The sequence below is a fragment of the Sardina pilchardus genome, chromosome 13 (assembly GCF_963854185.1).
Source record: "Sardina pilchardus chromosome 13, fSarPil1.1, whole genome shotgun sequence".
Lineage (NCBI taxonomy): Eukaryota > Metazoa > Chordata > Actinopteri > Clupeiformes > Clupeidae > Sardina > Sardina pilchardus.
The window spans coordinates 6,082,090-6,103,456 of NC_085006.1; the positions used below are offsets into that span (position 1 = coordinate 6,082,090).

General features: G+C 45.5%; 2 protein-coding genes across 2 annotated transcripts in view; both read left to right on the forward strand.

The window, feature by feature from the left end:
• Nucleotides 1–4,351: 4,351 nt before the first annotated feature.
• pdcd10a (programmed cell death 10a) lies at nucleotides 4,352–15,620 on the forward strand. Its single transcript, XM_062552213.1, has 8 exons — nucleotides 4,352–4,510; nucleotides 8,717–8,892; nucleotides 10,739–10,792; nucleotides 11,641–11,758; nucleotides 13,224–13,350; nucleotides 13,941–14,019; nucleotides 14,348–14,430; nucleotides 14,888–15,620. Exons 2-8 carry the CDS (start codon nucleotides 8,803–8,805, stop codon nucleotides 14,967–14,969), a joined length of 633 nt encoding a protein of 210 aa, XP_062408197.1. The 5' UTR covers nucleotides 4,352–4,510; nucleotides 8,717–8,802; the 3' UTR covers nucleotides 14,970–15,620.
• A 1,763-nt stretch (nucleotides 15,621–17,383) lies between these two features.
• LOC134100053 (WD repeat-containing protein 49-like) overlaps nucleotides 17,384–21,367 on the forward strand; it is a 19,448-nt gene continuing 15,464 nt past the window's right edge. Inside the window, exons 1-4 of the mRNA XM_062553102.1 lie at nucleotides 17,384–17,464; nucleotides 18,290–18,721; nucleotides 19,426–19,602; nucleotides 19,932–20,106. Coding sequence (XP_062409086.1) covers nucleotides 17,384–17,464; nucleotides 18,290–18,721; nucleotides 19,426–19,602; nucleotides 19,932–20,106 — 865 coding nt within the window. The remainder of the gene's footprint in view (nucleotides 17,465–18,289; nucleotides 18,722–19,425; nucleotides 19,603–19,931; nucleotides 20,107–21,367) is intronic.

Sequence of the window (21,367 nt, forward strand, 5' to 3'; positions counted from 1 at the left end):
AAATTACCCCATTGTTCTCAGCATCCCTGAGGGAGACCACATACATCCACCCAATCTCCCAGCTTAGGGACGGGGGGAGAGAGAGATGAAAGATGAAGATGAGAACAGAGGGGCGGGAGGAAATTAGCGAGGGAGGTATTGATAATGACTGTGAATCTGTGTGGGAGAAAAGGGGTGGAGGAGAGGAGAACAGAGGAGAGGTAGAGGAGCGACTGATGGAAGAGGAGGAGAGGAGGCGAGCTGAGGGGAGAGACCAGCGGGGAGGGGCTGGGAGGGATACAGAGACAGGATCCTGGCAGCGCCGTCGTTCATCACGCTTGAGAGAAGGGCACAAAATAAAGGCACATATAAGCCTCTTCATGTTTATTTGTCACAGAGCCAAAGAGGGCCCGCTGGTTGAAACACACTAATCCTCCCCATAAACATAAAGTCTGACAGTGCAGAAACCACGTAGTGGTTAGGAAAACTGCTTTATGCCAATCAGGATATGCATGAAATAGGCATGTGCTTAAAATCAATTTGTGTCTGTTTGGGCGAATCCGTATTTCTACTCCCATTCTCTCCCTCCCTCGCTCTCTGCCAGTCTGTCAGCGCTTTCGGGGTGTTTATCCTACACAGCGCATCAGAATCCCGTCAGAACTCCGGTGATCTTTACAGACGGGACTGGGAGCTGCCGCTTCCTGACTGACAGATTGATGAGCCGGAGCTTTCTTTAGTCATGAAACATGACAGTGTGCTCATCATAAAGCTGCCTCTGCGTGCATATCTACATGTGAGTCTGTGTGCGTAGAGAGAGAGAGACAGAGAGAGACAGAGAGAGACAGAGATAGAGAGACAGAGAGAGAGAGAGAGAGAGAGAGAGAGACAGACAGAGAGAAGGATCTGATGAGAGAAAGCACATTCTGAAACACAGGCTGTGTGTCAATGCAATGCGAAAGCCCAGTGAATAGCAATCAGCTGGCATCTCCCACACTGAGACAGATCCACACTTAACGTCCCCCCTGCCTGTTCTGCCTTGGTTAGACTCAACTCGACCTCAAGTCCCTACCCGCACCCAGCTCATCCCTCAGTACCACAACTGCAAATACAAATCTAGGTAATGGCTTAAGTACACTCCCCCTGGGTTTTTAAACCTAATTGAAGGCCAATCAATAGTAAGCAGCTGTTGAATATAGAAGGTTAGGCTATGACCTGATCGAGCTCTCAGCTCAGTGCTTCAAGACGGCGAACAATATTTTTCATGTAAGCGAAGGTAAGGGAAATTTGTTCAGAGCCTGATGAAATCGATGAAAGTATAGGCTTCATTTTCTTTTTAACTTTACATTATAATCTTTCATTTGTAAATTGCTTTAGATGTATATCCTGCACTCACCACGTTTTCAATAGGGTGGATTTAGATATGCCAGTGCTGACAGGGCAGCACCTCTGACACACGCTCCAGACCAGAGAAAACGACCTCAAAAGCCTGCTGCACATCGTTGCACGCGGTTGCGACCAAATATGTCACTGTGTCAAAATAGTGCAAAACAAAATATCAAGAGATCTAGTCTCTCAGTATATGACAGGGGCACACAATCAATTTGACGATAGTAATGAAAACCTTCTTTTCCAAGATTCCACATACAACCATAAAAAACTAGTATGGCTCACTGTGCATGATTATTGCCATTGCCCACATGGCGTAAATAATGAGCCACTGGTGAAGTAATAAACCGGATGTTTGAGTCATGCGAGCTCCTTCTGCGATCCCATGCCATTCCTCTCCCCAGGGGGTCACCAGCTTATTAATCCCTGCTAACAGCCACACAAAGAAAGGAGCCATTCAACCAGAGGGCAGCAAAGATTGCCTCTGCCACACCCTTCCCACCCATCAAACACAAACCTGCGTGCCAGGGTTCCTCGAGCCCATGAGCACAACAACCTCAAGCAGCAGGCAGGGCAACAATCCTCCTCCATAACACACTCCCTCCACAAGTTCAGGTGCCACTGCAGGAATGCTATGACACAGTTCACCTGTAAATAGATCGCCCACTACATATAGGTCAAAGTGCAGATAAAAGACCTGCATGCCTGTTCAACTCATACCAAAGACCAAAATCTATACGTAATACAAGGGTGTGTATAGAGGAAGGAAGGAAAATGCAGATGTTTGTTCTACTGTACACATTCAATTTCAATTTAATTTCACTTATAGAGCGCCAAAACCTTACACATCTCATGGCGCTTTACAGAGTGTTAAACAGCTGTTGTTCTCCCCTCTGCAGCCCAGTGACCATGCGAAGAGGTCTTTGGTGTGGGACGTTATGCGGTGATGGTGATAATGAGTGAAGGATTCCAACTAGGCTGGCGGTCATCCCTGCAAATTAGCAAGTCGCAGCCCTGCGCTGCAGCAATCAATCCAGAGATCAATACCTGCGCTGATAGGTGCTGACCCCAGACCGTGTGCATGTGTGTGTGTTCACATTTGTGAGTGTTTGTGTGCATATCTGGGAGAGTGTTGTCTGAGGATTCTGTATGGAAGGAATTCCCTATGGTTTTACCATTTCAGAGTGTACAGGTCCAATTGAGGACATTTTTGGTGACACTATTTCACCTACTGTATCTGACAATATTTTGTTATATAAACACACTCTCTGTCTGTCTCTCTCTCTCTCTGTTATGCAGACGCTCACATACGCACACGCGCGCACGCACACACACACACACACACACACACACACACACACACACACACACACATCATAATGTTCTCCAACTCATGTTAATCCCATGGGCATTATAGCATTTGAAGGACAAATGCGTAATTTCCCAATCTGTCAGGGGACAGGCTGCGAGATTTAATTCCACAGAATCCACTAGTGTGGATAACAGTGGCATTAAAACAGGTATTCAAGAAAAAGAAACTGTCATCCCTCTTTTTGCTCACTTTCAGTCCCCACAGCCAGATGTGCACGCATGCGGTCTGCCTCCTGCAGTTGTAGGCTATTCCTCAGTGTTGCTCTGTTCGACTTCCAAGCATTGAATTATTGAAATGAAGTTAATGCAGATAAGGCAAGCTGATAAAGGGAGGCGAGTGCTAAAAAAAAATACCAGAGAACTGTCACCAAGCACACTGGGCAACCGATAACAGTCACTGAGAATTTGAAGAGGAATATTAATTTGATATGGATCAAAATTAGGTTGAAGATGTGAAGTCGATGTGATAGAAAGTTCATAAGAATAAAGGACTACGACAAACATATAGGCCTACTCTAGTCTACGTCAGAAATGAACAATTACAAGCAAATGTCTGTCTTCCCCCCTTTATCGACGATTTATATCGATGCTTTTGAGTGTCCCGCCCCATGCACGCGCCTGAGCTTCATATGGGAGCAAGCGTAAATAGGCTTTACACATGATAGCAGCAATATAATATTGTTTTGCAAAGATATTGAACTAAAATGAGCTCCCCTCAGGCTATACTTTAAAAACATCTGTAGCCTATGTAGGCTAGAATGAATGAAAGCCAACAACAGTGCGATTCGTTTGATATTTGAGGAATAGCGTTAAAAAGGACACACTATATTATGGCATGCATAAGATCTAATATTTCAATAACAAGACAATAATAAGGTTATACTTTTTCATTCGTTGTGTCATCGATGACATCCTCATGCGATAAAAATGAATAAACTTGAACTGCTTCAGTCTTCGCACACACAATTATAACCTAGTCTTTTCACCCACCTGGATAACAACCTCAACATATCGCGTTAATGAAAATAAATTACCACATGAGATTTTACAACATGTTAAAGAAAAGAAAAATCTTACCGAATAGTAGGCTATTGTAAGTGATGCTGTAGTCTACTACGCGTGCGTTGCCTGTCTTGTCCTCTTCGTCGCCGCGGCAGGTTGTTCACACTGTTTAATATTTTCACAGCAGGTCCGTCCCTCTGCGATTGTTGATTGGTTGTCTGACTCCATGGACTAGCCTTCTATCTCTCCTCACACATATACGTTTCTTTTTCATTGGTTTTGCTGTGGAGTAAGAATTATCTCGTGTAAATTACAATTCCCTCTGCTGCAAATGAACGAAATGTCTTTCGGCTAACAAATAGTCAACAAACACTTAAATAACCTAATATTCGTGAAGCTTATTTTTTATTATTAATAGTGACAGTAAATTAATTTGTTTACGCAGCTGCCAATCTAGTCTAGATTAACCAATAGGTGCTTCTAACACATGTAGTTGGAGCATGTAGTTTTAGAAGTCATACGGAATAGTGTTTTTCCTAGTCTCCTTTTGTAAAAAAAGACTACAATTTTTGTCGTATTTCCTCTTACAACGCATGGGCTTCAAGTATGGTGCATTCCGATTGGTGTTTACAGTGGGCTAGACCAGTCGCATTCTGATCATGCCGAAAACTTCCGTCCTCCACAATCTAATGGCAAGTTAGATTGATAAAAGAAAACAGTTTTTTGTCAGTAGAAGATAGCATTTACGGGTAACACAGACGCCTCCAATCAGGTAGGGTACACAACAAAACATTTTACTTATGTATGTTACTCTTTAACACTATACGCTAAAATGCAAACTATAACAAGCTGCCAACCCAGTTAACGTTAGCGATAGCTACGTTAAACATGGACCTTCAACAACGAGTAACTTCTTTAGCTAACTAGCTAACGTTAGCTAGCATGTATCTGATATTTTCTAAAGCTCTTGGCTACTAGAGCTAGTTGCTTTCACTACCACAAGGTTTAATTAGCGTAGGAAGCTTACAAGCGGGTTAGCTAGCAAACCTTATAGAATAATTCCTGCTAGCAAACTTCTGCCACCAACTAGAATTATCGTCAACAACACTCCAGAGCCTTATTGGGCCTGACTCCGGCGATTAATGTGAGATTGACGTAAATTATTAAATGCTATCGTGACAAGGAGAAAACAACTGAACGCAGATTTACTTTAGTTTGTTTGGCTAACGTTAACATTAACGTTACCTACCCTAGCTGAGCAGGTTCACATTAACATCGCAGTTGTTTTTCACTGTTCGTCAGAGATATTGAAAAATGACATGTACTTAAACTGAGGTATCACGATAACACTCCGTCAAAGTGTAACTTCAGGCTATTTCTGTCAGACATTCAACCTTTCTTCGATTAAATCATAGAACCATAGTAATGGTACAACCGCCCCGTTGCTATATTTCTCGTAAGATAACTTTAGCATGGCGGTAGTTGACTAGCATACATTTGGCTGACAAATGGAGCTGATAAAACCAGCATTTTTTTCTGCCTTTCATTACGAGTGCCAGCCAATATTTCTAGCAAAATGAGTCATCGGTTGGCCGTTGTGTTTATGTCAGTTATTGATATCTGCGACAACAACGACCCCCAAACGAAATGTCAACGATAACTTAACTCCAGTAACATTAGCTATGTGTGCTGTGTCGCTAGCTGTCTAGCTGGACCCATAGGCTGGACCTTGCCCCGGGTTAGGTTTAGTTAACTGGGGGCTAGCTGCTATATATTAAATTCTATTACGTTTTAGCTGCTATCTACTTACTTTGTAAAGCTATTTTATCAGCTGCCTTAATCTTTCATATTGATTGCTGACAGCTGACATTACTGCTATTTATTGACCATTTCCTCATTTATTCTAGCAGAAGTGAACCAATGTGAGCTAAGGATGAATTAGAAAACGAACTGCATTTACTAGTCACTGTCAATTAGTGGGTTAAAGCTGTACAGAGGCGTGGACGTGTTGCGCAGGGTTAGATTGTTGTGTATGTCTAGCTGCTAATGCATTGAAAATGTCACAAAAAAGTTTGATGGTAGATGGTCATGCGAACTAAGCACTGTCTTAATTTGTGGGTTTGATTGGGAAGATATGGAGCCCTAGAGGGACAAGTGCAAAACATATTTGCCATATCTTTGTTGCGCACCAGACACAAGATAAAAAAAAGTTAATTTGTTATCATGTCATGTCCCTTTAGGGGCTCCGTAGCACCAGGTTGTCAGTTTAATTAACCAGCACATGTAAACATCTGATACTGTGTGACTGGTTAATAACGATGTTGATGTGTTCAAGTAATAATTTAGACTTCCGTCTACCCTAACAAGGCAGACCTATCCAATTGAGAGGATTAGACAGGGTGATGCCCATAGAGACACTGCTTCCAGCAAAAGGGCTCGAAAGGCCCATTTAACTCACTGGGGTATTAGCATAACACAGGAGTAATTTACAGGGTGAAACCAGAAAATGGCTGTAGGGATGTGGTTGCACTACCTTTTAGGGGTGAAAATTGCCACACAGGTGAAGATATTATACTATCACAATATAAGGGCCAAGATAAAGTCAGTATCACAATTTGATTTAGCAACAAACTGATTTTTTTCTACCATAATTTAGAATCTCTGTCATACTGTGAAAGGCTATTTTGATTTATAGGCTACTTGCTGTCCAATTTTCAGTGTGACATGAGCAAAATGATGCTGTGTGAGCCAGTGTGAGCTATGGCTGTAAAGGTACACGTATTTGTTCCGAACCGTTTTGGTGCAGGATGTTATGTTCAACACAGATGTGTACTGAATGCAGTCTTAAATAGTAGTAGTAGAAGAAGAACTAGTAGTAGTTTTATTTTGTTTGCATATCATATTTAAAATTCGAGTTCTCTCATAAACATATTAGTGTAGGGCCATATATCAGTTTAGTTTAATAACGGCAAAAACATTTGACACCTTTTCAAAATACCTTTGCTATTGTATTATTATTACTGCTTATATGTGTTGAGCATCAGCAAAAAATTGTCAGTGAAGGTTAGACTAGCAATAGCCTACCTCCAGGCTTACTGTTCCAAAAATTAACTGAACTGTAACTTCAACACAGAGGTACGTACCAAATTGTGATTGTTGTGTAGCGTTACACCCCTAGTGTGTGCCATATAGTGCACTTACATGCAATACTATCAAAATAGATAAATATGCCAAAATGAAATTTTGATAATGTTAGGCTAGATACATAGATATTGCGATACTTGGTGCCACAGCAATACAATATTATGGCAAAAATATTGACACACTTTCTGCCTTTTACATTTCATTTCATTACATACACTTTTGTGTTATGCAGCAAAGATGTCATATGACTGATGACATATGGCAACTTTACATACTTAGGACTCATTACATTGATTGAATTAGTAAGTGCTTTACACAGTAACTTACTGTGCAAATATTGGCTACATGTCCATGTGTGTGTCCCTCCTTGGAATCACACCTAAGATCTTACTGCTCTTAGCATCTTGCTCTACCAGTCGATCTCTGTTACACTCCAATAGATTCAAATTCATGGATTTTATGGGGATGACTTTTACACGTGTGGAGAACAGAGGTGTGGAGTCCTTGAAGCTCCAGCTCTGTTAAACTGTCTGCTGGCCTCATGCCAGCATGACCATCCTGCTACTAGTGGCTCTTAATGTGGACAATGAATCCAGAAGATATAAAGAGGTTTAATAACCGGCCAGTAAAGCCTTTGATTTTATGTGGTAAAGTAGCCTGTGTTTTAACGACCCAAAATAACAGCTAATGAGACGAGATATCTATACACCATGTCAGGCTAGTGAGGCCTCTGAGAGCTTTGTTGGCCATAAATGGGTGGTGATGTTTCCTCTTCCCAGACACACACACACACACACACACACACACACACACACACACACACACACACACACACACACACACACTTTGAAACTGAAGGTCTAACATGTTTAGTGTTTTTCCGAATGGCCTTTAAACACACTGGCATAATTGGCCTGCTATGACGGCCTGTAGTAGAAGAAGCAGTCAGCTGGTTTTAGTGGTGTGACGGCACATGAATAGGAGCACTGTTGCGCGGGGCGTGACAGGATTTAGGGTAGAGACGGACGTGGCAAGAATGAGGTCTTTCTCACCCTTTTAGCGCAGGAGAGGTGTGTCGCGCGCGGCAGAACGGAACGTCAGTCACTCGCTTGCTCTCTCTCTCTCCCTCCCTCTCCCTCCTTTCCTCCCTCCCTCTCCCTCCTGTCTGCCAGCCCTTGTCCGTCACACTGGGGATGTGCTCTTAGAAGGCCAGGCCTCCCTGTAATTCCAACCGGCCATGCCGCCATCAGCAATGGCTCGCTCTGTGTGGGGTGACGCTGCCGCGCCCGGTGAGAATGTCATCCAGATAAGAGGCTCTCCCACGCGGGGTCCAAAGGCCAGGTCGAGCGCCACTAGCGTGGGGTCGGCTGCGCACAGTCTGGGCTGTGGGACTACAGGGTTTCTCAGTCTCAGTCAATATGTCACTGTTTTTAAGGGCACACCGACTCATGGGTGGGGGAATCTGATAACCTAACTGGAAGTGAAAGGTGCTTTGATTTGCTAGTGGAAAAGACAGTCCCTGGGAGATGTATACGTCATGTTGACTTTGACCTCATCCTACTGAAAGGAAGGAGTGTATTCAGTACTTCCTTATAGGAGCACAGGGTGGTGGAGATACGCTCCCCAGGGATGTCATAAACCCCGTGTCTAATGTTTACCTGTATGTCTAATGTTTACCTGTACCTGGCTGGCTCGCCACTCTCGGTTCCTGTGCGGAAATGTCGGCCCTCGGCTAAAGAGCAGTTCTCATGGTGCTCGGGCGAGTGCTGCGAGTGGGCCGCTGAAAGGAGCCTCTCCCCCGGCCTCACACCCGTGTTCCTCTTATCTGTGGCAGGCATCGTCTAGGCTCCTTCCCCCCAGGGCGGTGCCGAGAGAGTGAGTGAGAGAGCCGCCTCGATCCCCTTGCTCCGCTCGACGAGGATGACAATGGAAGAGATGAAGAATGAAGCCGACAACAACTCCATGGTTTCCATGACCCTCTACGCCGTTATGTACCCGGTCTTCAGCGAGGTAGGTTTTTTGACAGTAGGTCAAACACAGACACACAGTGACGCCATATGGTGGCGTATGAGGAAGTATCCTCTTGACCCACTATGTTTTGATATCCCACTAAATCCTATATGTATGTGAATGTAGTGTCAGGTGTTTTGTCTCTCTAAAATATCAAAGGAAGCTTCTCAAGCCAAAGGTTTCTCATGAAAAAAAACTGTCTTGTGTTGTGAAGTTGGTAGGGATTGCAACAGACCTCGCCGTTGGGTAATCCGATCAGAAGTTGTTATGAAACCGGCTCCTCTCTGTGGTGTGACAGGGCCTGTAATTACTTTATAGCAACGCGGCCGCTCCTATTTCAACATGATCAGTGCTGTCCTGAAGAGGCACACTCACACTCATACAGCACCGGCAACTGCAGCCCTCCCATCTGCCCTCTACCGGCCCTCTACCGGCCCTCTACCGGCCCCCTGGTCTGAGGACAGCACCTGCTTTGCCCAGCGAGGTTTGCTGTGGATGCGCAGGAGCTGATTCCAGATCAGATTTTGATCTCGGCTCGATCCTAGATGGTCAGGTGCTATCTGAAAATAACACCTAACGTTTAGGCTGTGTCTCAGCTAGGCCTTGCATGGTATCATGGGCTTAAAGAGCCTGCTTCATGAATTTGAATGAGGATTCCTGACTAATAACTAGGCAGTACGTTGAAGGATTCTGCACATGTCTCCCTTCTGTCCCTGTCTGCAGGGATTTTGGGCTGTGGTGAGCTTGATAGTGTTGGGCTCAGATGGAAGTAGTGTGTGTGTGAGAGTGTTTCAAAAGCTTCAAGGCCATCATCTTCTGCTCTCACAACAGTCAGCACCCCACACAGTGCTGAAGATGAGAGCGTGTGTGTGTGTGTGTGTGTGTGTGTGTGTGTGTGTGTGTGTGTGTGTGTGTGTGTGTGTGTGTGTGTGTGTGTGTGTGTGTGTGTGTGTGTGTGTGTGTGTGTGTGTGTGTGTGTGTGTGTGTGTGTGTGTGTGTGTGTGTGTGTGTGTGTGTGTGTGTGTGTGTGTGTGTGTGTGTGTGTGTGTGTGTGTGTGTGTGTGTGTGTGTGTGTGTTGAGAGAAAGTGAGATGGGTGTGTCTGTCAGAGTTGTGGTGAGTTTAGTACCTGATGATGGCTGAGCTCATATCCTGTGGCTCTCATGCAAATGATTGTGTTCTGAGGAGGCCTGCTGCTGCATGTGCCAAATACCAGTTAGACAGACAGACAGAGATGGCAGCAAAGATTTCAGTCCTCAGTCATTTACACTCCTTAACCATACCCAATATATAATACCATTGTCAAGCGAACATGTAATCCTGTTAAGATTCTGCTACTTTAACAGGATTACAAATATGTAATCCTACTGTCTCAGGTTCAACACCAGCAATGGCCCACTGGCCCAGGGCAAGCATGTCAGTCAAGTTGATTGGCCAGTCACTGGCTAGTTTTTTCACCGGCCAGTTCAGCTCAGGTCGAAGCTACTGAAGCTACTAAAATGAAGAGGGAGCTCATTGCAATGTTACAAATGAACAGTTTTGTGTAAAAAGACTCTCCCTCCCACAGCACGTCCGTTTTTCATGAACACTATAACCAGACATTCCCTAGAACAGAGTCTGGTTCCTGGTACATGGTGCGCTATTCATACATGCAGTCCCATTTGCTGGCCATGCTGTGAATTCCACCCTGGCTTTATGCGAGAGGGGCGCAGAAGATGTGTGCTGGTATGATGCGTATGCAGTAGTCATGGCAATCTTCTGTTTGCAGCAGAGCTCTAATGACCATTTTTGTACCATTCTTTGTCTCCCTTCTCTTTCTCTCCGTTTCTCTCCATCCATCCCTGTAGCTGGAGAGAGTGAATCTGTCTGCAGCACAGACCCTAAGGGCGGCTTTCATAAAGGTAAGAAATGCGCGCTGACTTTTTACTGCACAGTACTTTCCCCCTCGTTCCAAATAGGAATGAAGGCCATCTGTATAGCCAGTCAGACACATTAATGTTGCTTATAAATACCACAATGCCCTTAATGCAGTGGGCCCATCACTGAGGGCTTCAAGGTAACAGATATGTGCTAATGTGTTCTTCAAGCCACATGAGCTGTGTGCTTTCTGAGCTGAAAGAGTTGTGGGAGAATGCCTGTGTTTGTGCAGAACATGCTCCTCTGTGTGTGCTCACAGTGAAAGTTGTCATCTCTGACATCTTGTCAGATATGTTGTTGTCTGGAGAATATGTTCCAGGCTGTTACTACTGTGGCAGTCTGTGCTGTCGTATAGCATGTTTTTCTTCTTTTTTGATAAAGGAAAGCTGGAACATTCTTTTTTGGATGAGCTGCCATAACATGTCATACGAATAAATGTTGTAGTGTCTTGTATTCTTTTCATCAAAATACAAATTATTTTCTTTCTTTATCTAAATTGCATGGACCTTTATAGTCTTACTGAAATACTAAAGTACCGTACAAGACACAACAAATAAACCAATCAATGTGCCGTCTAATCTCAGAATTTACAGTGTGCTACGGAAAAGTGTATAAATAATTTCTCACACACACAAAAACGAAACCATCATGTCATTTCCCCCTTCTTGGTTAAAATATAATTACACTTTAATTGGTTATTCCTTCTTTTCCCACTGACGGCTTAAGTTGTCTCCACACTCAGCCAGTAAGGCTGAAAGGATGTGCAAAGTAATGTGTGTTGCTGCGCTGTGAAGATGCCAACCCCAGCTGTCCCTCTGCCCTCCCTGAACAGGCGGAGAAGGAGAACCCAGGCCTCACACAGGACATCATCATGAAGGTCCTGGAGAAGAAGAACGTGGAGGTCAACTTCCCAGAGTCCTTACTGCGCATGGCTGCAGATGATGTGGAAGGTGAGGAAAGCTGCGTGTGTTTGTTTGTGTGTGCGTGTGCGTGTGTGTGTGTGTGCGTGTGTGTGTGCGTGTGTGTGTGCGTGTGTGTGTGCGTGTGTGTGTGCGTGTGCGTGTGCGTGTGCGTGTGCGTGCGTGTGCGGCGCAGACACACTGTGCGCCAGTAAGTGTGAGCATGCATCATAGCTATTGTTGCATTGGTTAGAAGCCCCCTGTTATGTTATTTAACATGTGCACATAGCTGTGGTAGTAAACGCCTGCCATTGTTACCCTTCAATGCTCATCATCTGGTAGTCTGCAGCCCATGTTGTCCTTAGGTATTAAGTGTGGCCTGGTCCACATTCCCTCCCATTTTTAAGTAATGTTAACTCTGGGCCCTGGGCATACATTCAAAGCTGTTGCTGTCACACAAAACATGAACTAGTGACGCGCCTGATTCTGCACCTAGATGGCGCTGTTCCATCACATATAAGCCTGCTCAAATGCAAATGCATGATTTTCCCCCACCTCTGCTTGTAATTTAATTTTCTCCTCAACATGAACAGTTTTTTCTCCCCTTTTTCTTCCTCACTCGCTCTCTCTCTCTCTCTCTCTCTCTCTGCCGTGCCATCTTCAGATTTATGTTGCTAATGAATTCACGGCCACATGCGGCAAACGGGAGCCGGCGCCGCGCTGCTGTTTGAGTTCTAAATTTACCTGGGCCATTAATCCGCCGCTGTCCTGCTCCCGCCATAATCTCAGCCCCTCGCCTCTCTCCCACCCTAATCCTTCCCCCCCTGCGCCGGACAGACACACTCTCGTGTGTGTGTGTGTGTGTGTGTGTGTGTGTGTGTGTGTGTTGGTGTGGGTATGAGTGTATGTATGAGTCAGGCTTAAGGGCTGATTGGAGAATGATAGTGATACTGATTGAAGGTTTATCTGGCGTGTGTGTGTATGTGAAGCTCACATACATCTGTGGAGGCATATGTGTGAGTGCTGTCGGTGAATCCTTCATTGAGGGTTAAAGTGCATGATGATTGACGGGCAGGAGTTAGATATTAATGCGATGGCGGATTTATAGGCCCCTATATACGATTTGGAGCTGCGCATGAGCGCTTTTATGAGCCGTTGGTTTGGAGCATTTAATGGCTATGCTATAGAGGTCCATGCACCAGGGCTGTATGTATCTTTTATATGCAGACAGTTGAGTCTCACAGCCAAGCTGTCAGGCAGGGAACAGTGAGCAGACATTGGGGTTGGTGGCTTAGTAGCTCCTCATGCTATGAAGACTAGCAGCAGACCTGCACCTGAGCAGTCTTCTATGAGACCTCTGGCCACTGGTAGGACTCAGTAGGAGCTTCAGTCCACTGCCAGGACATGTAGAATGAAGCGGCCCACTCTGAAAGCTGTAGGGAGGACAATGGCTGTTACTCTGGTGGCTGATGTGGAGTGATTGTGTGTGTGTGTGTGTGTGTGTGTGTTCTCGCAGAATACATGATTGACAGGACCGAACGAGAGTTCCACGATCTCAACGAGAGAGCACGGGCGTTGAAGCACATCCTCAGCAAAATCCCCGACGAGATCAACGACAGGGTACGCTTCCTCCAGACCATCAAGTGAGTACATGGATACACGCCCACACACACTTCCTGCAAACCATCAGAAGACTCACACATTTACTTGCATAATTCCCAAATCATTATTTTGAAAAATAAAAATGTTCATCCATGATATCAACAGGCTGTCATAAGCTCACCCACAAGTGTCGTCTTCGCTCTCTCTCCCTCCATCTCCCTCTTTCTCTCTCTCTCTCTCTCTCGCTCCCACTCCCTCACTCTCTCACGCACACACACACACACACACACACACACACACACACTATGTGCCCACATCTCTCTCCTAGGGGCAAATGTGTGCTTTGCTTACTGGGTTTGCATTTTCCAATTTCATAATATTTCATCTTTAGTTGCTGAGTCACACTGTAAGTAACTTATGCAGTAAGTCACTATTTAAAATCCAAAAGTTGGGATTGAAAAAACTGACTTCTGAGTAAGAGAAGTTTCCATTTGCAAATGAGCTGCAGACTGGTGTGTGCCTGTGTGCCTGTGTGTGTGTGTGTGTGTGTGTGTGTGTGTGTCTGTGTGTGTCTGTGTGTGTCTGTGTGTGTCTGTGTGTGTTTGACCACTCTCGCTCTCTCGTTCCCCAGAGATATCGCCAGTGCCATTAAGGAGCTATTGGACACAGTCAACATTGTCTTCAAGAAATATCAGTACCAGAACAGAAGGGTAAATGACTACACACTCTCACTTTCTCCTGAACATGTACACACACACACACACACACACACACACACACACACACACACGTGCCTCTCTCTCTCTCTCTCTCTCTCTCTCTCTCTCTCTCTCTCAAATGCATTCCTATTCAGACACTCTCTCAGTCTTCCTTCTAGCCTCACACACAGATTACCTGAAGTGCCTAATTAATTTACCTACCCTCAGCTTTCTTTGCGTCACGGAGAAGAGCTCTTTTTTTTTATATAAGAAAAGTGAGAAAAAACCCCACACACATTCAGAGGTAATGAGCCAAGAAATCTTGCTGCGTGTTTTCCAGGCACTTGAACATCAGAAGAAAGAGTTTGTGAAATACTCCAAAAGCTTTAGCGACACGCTGAAAACATACTTCAAAGACGGAAAGTAAGTCTCCCTACTCCTGACCCTATTCGTGCCGCCGTTATCTCCCTCTTCATCTCGAGGGCCATTCTTGCTTATTTGAATTTCATGCGTGTGTTGCCCATGCTCAGTTCACTGCAGCATCTTTCGCAGGGTAATCAACTCGTCACAAGCAAACTGAAGCTTTGTTGTAGATCACAGAATAACTGGTTGCTGTGAATGGCCTTAGCCTAAAGCCACATTTGTTTGCTTAGTTTGAAGTAGATGCTATGTTTAGATCTGGGGCATCTGAATGCTTTTCAATTACTAAAAGAGCCCTCTTATGTTTTTGAGAGCATTTGTTAAGAGCATGCTTAAAGCATACATAAGCTATATGTTGAACTGCAGTTGCACTCTGTATGTCCTAACCGCTCTCTCTGGGTCTACCCCATCCCTCACCTTCTCTCTCTCCTTTCTCCCAATCCCCTTCTTGTATTCACAGGGCAATAAACGTGTTTGTCAGTGCCAACAGGCTCATCCACCAAACCAACTTGATACTCAAGACCTTCAAAACTGTTGCATAGGATTTTGTTTTTTATTTTTATCATTTTAATAAAGAGATGTGGAATAGGATCACATTTATATGAACAATGTAAAGATTTTATGAGCTGTATAATTTATATTGACACCGCTTTGTGGGTAGTGGGCTTTTTTTCCCCCCTTCTTCAATTCTTTTATTTTATTGCTGGAGAAATTGCCAGTGTTGATATGACTGCCCAATCACTGGGCCCTCTGGTCATGGAGCACCTCTGCATTTGCACTGGTCCAAGGTCAGTGGGGCCTGCGGGCGTGTAGGAAAGTGTCATGATGTGCACAGGTGTATGACTGATCCCGGGTCAGCCCTCCCTCTCTCTCTGAGAGGCGGCTTCACACACGTGGTCCTGAGTCAGTCAGAAGCCTGTCGCAGAGAACGCTAACTTCTAACACACCCCACACACACCTTTGGTTCTGCACAGTAGGACGCCAAATTAAAAAAAAAAATAAAGAGCCTTAAAAAAGAAAATGGAACGTGATGGAACATTCCTTTAGACCATGCTGTAAATAAGACTTTCCCCTATCCCCCTTGCTTTTGACACCCAGGCTTTGAAAAAATTGGATGTAAGAGCTGCACGTTGAGTGTATTTAATTTGACGTGGTCACAAAACTGTTCAAATAAACTGCCTGGGTATGTCAGATGTTTTTGTCTGTCTCCTCTCTTTGAATCTTCTGTGCTGTGTTCAGTGTCCTCGAGTGCATCTGTTCTCATTCTCTGTACAGTCCAAATCGTTAGCCTTAATTCATATGAGGTAATTAATTAAGTAAAACACAGACTTCACGCCAGCCACTCCAATCAGCTCATGTTTTTCAGAGCAATTAAGCCATTGGGTGAAATCATCCGTGGTCATCTCCCTCCCCAGAAGAATACTGATGTGTTGTCAGGGAGCGCAGGCTTATTTCTCAACTCTTTAGAGTTTGTGTTTTGAAAGGCCAATGAAGGCACAGTATTTCTACTGGAGAGTTTACTGTATACTACACCTGTCATTGTCTTCTGTGGTGTGGGATTAGCATTGCATGGCAGACCTCTGTTGCTACAGAAAGCCACTAAAAGCAACCCTCGTTTCAAACTCAAAACCAAAAACCTAAAACGTTATTAGCTGGCTGAAAGGGATTTAGAAAGTAATCTACTTCACCTCCCATGAGAGAGAGATAGAGTGCTAGCATGGGTGATTTTTATATGTGAGAGTGGTTCAGTGCAGCTGTGTGTTAGTGTATTTCTCTATGTGAGAACGCATGAATGACTTGGTGGAATATATATTACAGTGAAAGAGTGGGTGAGTGCAGGTGTGTTTGTGCGTGTGAGCGAGTGAGTTGCTAAACGGGTGTAGGCAGTAATTGTGCTAAGATAAGCTCCTCTCCAGTGTCCAATCTGTGAATAGGGGACTGGGCTGGACACACAAACACAAGCCTCTCCTGGTTCCTAGTTGCCTGGAGACATAGCCGAGGCTTTGGGCGAGAGGGCTAATAAAAGAAAATTGTGTGTGAATGTCTGTGTGGCCTCCTGGACGGTGTCCACCACCGAGTCCACGTCTCCCACTGCTCCCTCTCGTCCACTTCAGTCCCCCTCTCAGTCTGGGGCTCTGTGGACGTGTGGAGAGTAGCCTCTTCCCTGTGGCGTCGGTGTGTTTGGGACTTCCATCTCTAGGATTTGTGTTTGAAGGGACAAGAGCTTTGAGGTGGAAATGCAGATGTGTGAATGAGCTGTGTGACTTCCTGCGTGACTTCCAGCCCTCCTAGTGCACGATCTTGGGTAAGAAACACATTTTTTTTATCTGGTTTAGCAACATTTGATCCATCATTTTCTGTGAATAAAATGCATTTTTATCCGTTTTAACAGCATTTGATCCATCATTTTCTGTGAATAAAAGAAACCTGGAAAAGTGACTCTGTTGTAGATCACTTGTTGTTATGGCTGCATCTGTTCCGTTCTTGCTGATTACGCTGATCAGTGTTTATGATCACTGAAGACCGTAAACACTGCGCTGTGCAGCAACGGCACTGGCCCAGTTGAAATTCCATCAGGCTTGTTCTTTTGTGTCCCCCTGCAGTAGCCTGCTCCTGTTTTATAGTCCTGCATCAGAGGTCAGCCCTTCCTCACTCATTATGCACGTCCCTCATTTTATGACCCGAGTGCTATGACAACAAGCTCAGTTAGTGTGTTGTGCAGCGTAAATGCCAGCAGCCTAGTGACAGCCTCAGCAACATGGGTTAAAACTATGTGTTAGACTCATGTAGAACTGCATGCTCCTGGGTCTTGTTGTTTGTGACTATGACATAACTTATCCCTGTAGCCCTGTAGCAATCCAATCAGTCAAGTGCCAAGACTCCCCCCTCCCACCACCACCACCCACCATTCCCTCATAAGATTGCGGGTGGTTGGCAGCTGACAGAGGCGGAAACCATGGAGACACACAGGGAGACAGAATTACTGGAGTGTCGACTCCGTATGGAAGACCTGGTGAAAATGCAAAGCCTATTTCTGGTAAGGTCTGAGAGAGAACACCTAAGCCTGAACAAACATTCTCCTGAGGTGGATTTGTGTCTACAATGTTTTGAAGGAGCCCCGAGACATCTTTGGGGACAGAGAAAAGCAGCCTGCCCCATTGGCTGTCTTCTGTTCCTTGCAGAGTGTGATAATACCTGCTTGCCGCTAGCTAGGGCATGGATTCCTCAACTTTCCTTTTTTGTCTTTTAATTACAGTATTCACAGTGTCTCTTTGTTATCCATTGGCACTACAGATACTAAACTGACTTTGGCCCCAATCTGGCCCAGATGCTCGTCAGCTGATAGAGGGGACCTGTGTTCAAGCTGCCCTTTAAATGCTGCAGTTGAGAACATCAGAAGAAACCCAAGATATCTGTAACTTCTCTCTTTGTCCCTCTCTACATCTTCACTTGATCTTGGCTGCGGCTGCTGTCCCACTTATCAGCTGACTGGCTCTGGGTGTAAAATTGATTATCGCTTAAAGCAACCACAAGTATCTTAACAGACATTTAAATGAATGAGTTCTCTTTTTTGCTAAATAAAAGAAAATTGATTTCTAACCCCTAAGCTCTGTGAGGACATTTTAATTACTCTCCCCAGATGTTTGCCAAGATTCATGATTCACCAGGGGAATCTGTCCAATCTCACTCCCTTATTCCTGCACTTCCCCCTGCACTAATCTGGGTAAACCTTCCATTTCTGCTCCAGGGGAGTTTTCATAGCCTGATGGATTAGAGAGCTAGATAGCTGATGGTGAAGTCCTTGGTTGTGGCTGTGGGTGACCTCACCTGACCGCTGTCTCCCCGTGTGTGCCCTCCGCAGCCTGCGGGCAGCAGCCTGGGGCGCGAGGAGTTCGTGGAGCGGGCGTGCGTGGCGGTGGGTCGCGGCACGCCCGAGGAGTACGGCCGCCTGTTCGACGGCGTGGACGTGTCGCGGGAGGGCCGTCTGGACTGGCCCCGGCTGACCACCTTCCTGCTGCTGAAGCTGTGCGAGCAGGACGAGCAGGCGCGGGCGGCCGCCGTGCCCCGCTGGAGAGCCCCGCGCCCACTGCCCTCTCCGCACAGGGAGCCCGTCCAGGGGGTGGCCCTCCTGCGGTCCGGTGCCGGCCGATACCTCAGCATCAGCAAAGACGGCGTGCTCGGGGTGTGGTGTGACGAGCTCAGCCTCCTCAAGAGCCTCCGGCTGACCAACGAGTCCGTCAAGCCCAAAGACCTCTGGGCAACGGCCATGGTTGTGCTGCCCAACGTCCACAAGGTAAAGGCATCCTCGTTCAGTGCTTAGTCCTCTTTCCTCTTTCCTCTACACCTTTTTTTCTGTCTGTCTGTCTGTCTCTCTCTCTCTCTCTCTCTCTCTCTCTCTCTCTCTCTATTTGCATCTCTATTCATCAGTGTGTCGGCCTGTCACATTCTCTGGTTCTCTCTGTGTGTGCACTGCTCTCATATGATAATACAGATATCTACCATCGTTGCATTAGTTCGCTCGATGTCAGAGGAGCTGTGAAAAGATGTCCCTGCTGTAGACCTTTATCTTATGAGAATCTAGCATTGGGTTGGAATAAATGAAATTCAGTGTGTGTGCAGTTTCATGCTTTTTAGCTTTTAGAAATGATTTGCATGTTTATCCTACCTTTGGTCCGTTCGCCCTGTGTCTTTTGTTCTTTTTTGTTTACATTTGAAGAAATGCTAAAAAGGCGTCTCCTTCCTGTGTCACATCTCCATAAGCGGCCTGATAAATATAGCTCTGTGACTGTTGAATATTGAAAAGCTGCATTTGTATATCAAAGGGAGCGCTGCACCTATCTCTCCCAGGACACTTTATTTTAGACCTCGCCTGGGCTCTCTGATTCACTCGCTCTAATGATAGCAGCACTTGAAGTCCCACTCCCTCACATCCTCCACCCCTCCCTCCTTTTCTCCCTCCCTCCCTCCATCTCTCTCTCTACCTCCTGTCTTCTGCAGGTCGCGGTTGCTTTCACCAGCAAGGAGATCTGTTTCTACGATCTGCTCTCCAAGCAGGAGTTCAGTTGTCAGTACAAACTGCAGGGCCTGAGGCACACTCCCATCGCTCTGGACTACTGGTCCAGCCCACAGGACCCCGACCAGGCCGTGCTGAGTCTGGGGGACGTGGGGGGGAAGGTGAGAGCTAATGAATTGGAGGCTGCGCCCAGACACATCAACAGCACTCCAAAGCTATTTACATTCAACACAGCAAATCATTTCGTGATACGTGAGCAAATGCTTCTGTGGTTTTTGACATAGTTTGTTTGGGCAACCTCAGGCTGTATCAGTTGACACCTCTGTGCTGTGTGTGTGTGTGTGTGTGTGTGTGTGTGTGTGTGTGTGTGTGTGTATGTGTGTGTGTGTGTGTGTGTGTGTGTGTGTGTGTGTGTGTGTGTGTGTGTGTGTGTGTGTGTGTGTGTGTGTGTGGTGTGTGTGTGTGTGTGTGTGTGTGGTCTGTGGGCTAGGTGAGCGTGGTGTGTTTCCGGACGGCTCAGATCGCCCTGTTCGAGAGGCCCAGCGGCGCGGCGGTGGAGCAGGACGCCACGGTGGTCATCCAGTGGGCGGATGTGGCCGAGGGCCAACAGCGCTGCTGCTGCACCAGCACGCACACGGCCCACGGCCACAGCTGGGTCCGCAGAGGTGAGCTCCGGCCCAGCCACGCTTCACCAAAGATCCTTCATTACTGACAAGATAGAGCAACATAATGCATCTCTATGGAAGCAAAATTCGAACAGTTCCTGTCTGCTTAAAGAGGCGTGTCGCAAAGACGTCATAGTGGGATATCGATCTCCGTTAGATTGGCAAGCAGTTCAGTTTGAATGTAACGTTAGCCTACTTTCTAGGTCTGCTTAAAGGGGGATTTAGCAGGATTTAGATGGTCGAACGTTTGCGCCTCTCGCTCCGCTTTAACCCTCTCTGGCTTCACCCACCGCCTCCCTCTCCTGCTCCAACCGCCACACCATCGCTGCATAACACCACAGCAGAAACGTACTTTTTAGAGATGTTGCAACGTTAGTGTGATTAATGCGTCTTGGAGCCTCTCAGACGCTTCGTGTATTCAGGCCTGGGCTTTGGGGTTCACTTTGTCATCTGGCCTATTAACATCTCAAGGTTATCTATCGGCTGTACATTTCCAACACGCTATCTGCTTAGGCACCGAGATGAAAGGAATACGGTGTGCAATTTGCATGAAATCAGCACTTTTTGAGATTTGTATAGCGTATTAAAGTAGAACTGCTTTGTAGTGCATTTCTCTAAATCACAATTCCATGGGAAATTGCATACAAATGAAACACTATCTTTACGTAGAAATTATGTGACAACATAAGAACTCTTTTCACTACACATATTAAACTTTATGCCTGATGTTGGTGTAATGCAGGTGAGAGGATCTAATGAGCTAGTATAACAGAAGTTAGAACTACAGTAAAGAGGAGGTAGAATGGTTGGGAATCCAACTATGTCAGCCTTTCTGTATATTGCAGTAGTATTATTTGGACTTGCATATGTTGAACAGTAGGACAATATAAAATGACATCACAATAATTTCCTGCCTAATTGCGGACTGTAAGATAGTGCTGTATATATACTTTTTATGGTAGGCCTATTCCTAAAGTGGATTTAAAGTACTCAAAACATATTACAGTGGCTCACTGTAGACTTTCTTATGGCAATTTACTGGAGATAATATGAAACCTTTTTTACAGCAGACACCTTCTTAATATGTGTGTCTGTGTGTGTGTGTGTGTGTGTGTGTGTGTGTGTGTGTGTGTGTGTGTGTGTGTGTGTTTATCCCTGTATGTGACTGTGTGTTGTAGATGTGTTTTGTGGTTATGTAATTACAGTCAGCAGGTAAGCGAGCGATGGCACCTGAGACGTTAATGCTATGTGTCAGTGGACT

What these genes read in the sequence shown, in the direction of transcription:
- pdcd10a (XM_062552213.1), top strand. Translation starts at nt 8,803, where the DNA reads ATGACAATGGAAGAGATGAAGAATGAAGCCGACAACAACTCCATGGTT. An exon ending in CGCTTCCTCCAGACCATCAA is followed by an intron (nt 13,351 to 13,940) that starts GTGAGTACATGG and finishes CTCGTTCCCCAG; the next exon opens with AGATATCGCCAGTGCCATTA. An exon ending in ATCAGTACCAGAACAGAAGG is followed by an intron (nt 14,020 to 14,347) that starts GTAAATGACTAC and finishes CGTGTTTTCCAG; the next exon opens with GCACTTGAACATCAGAAGAA.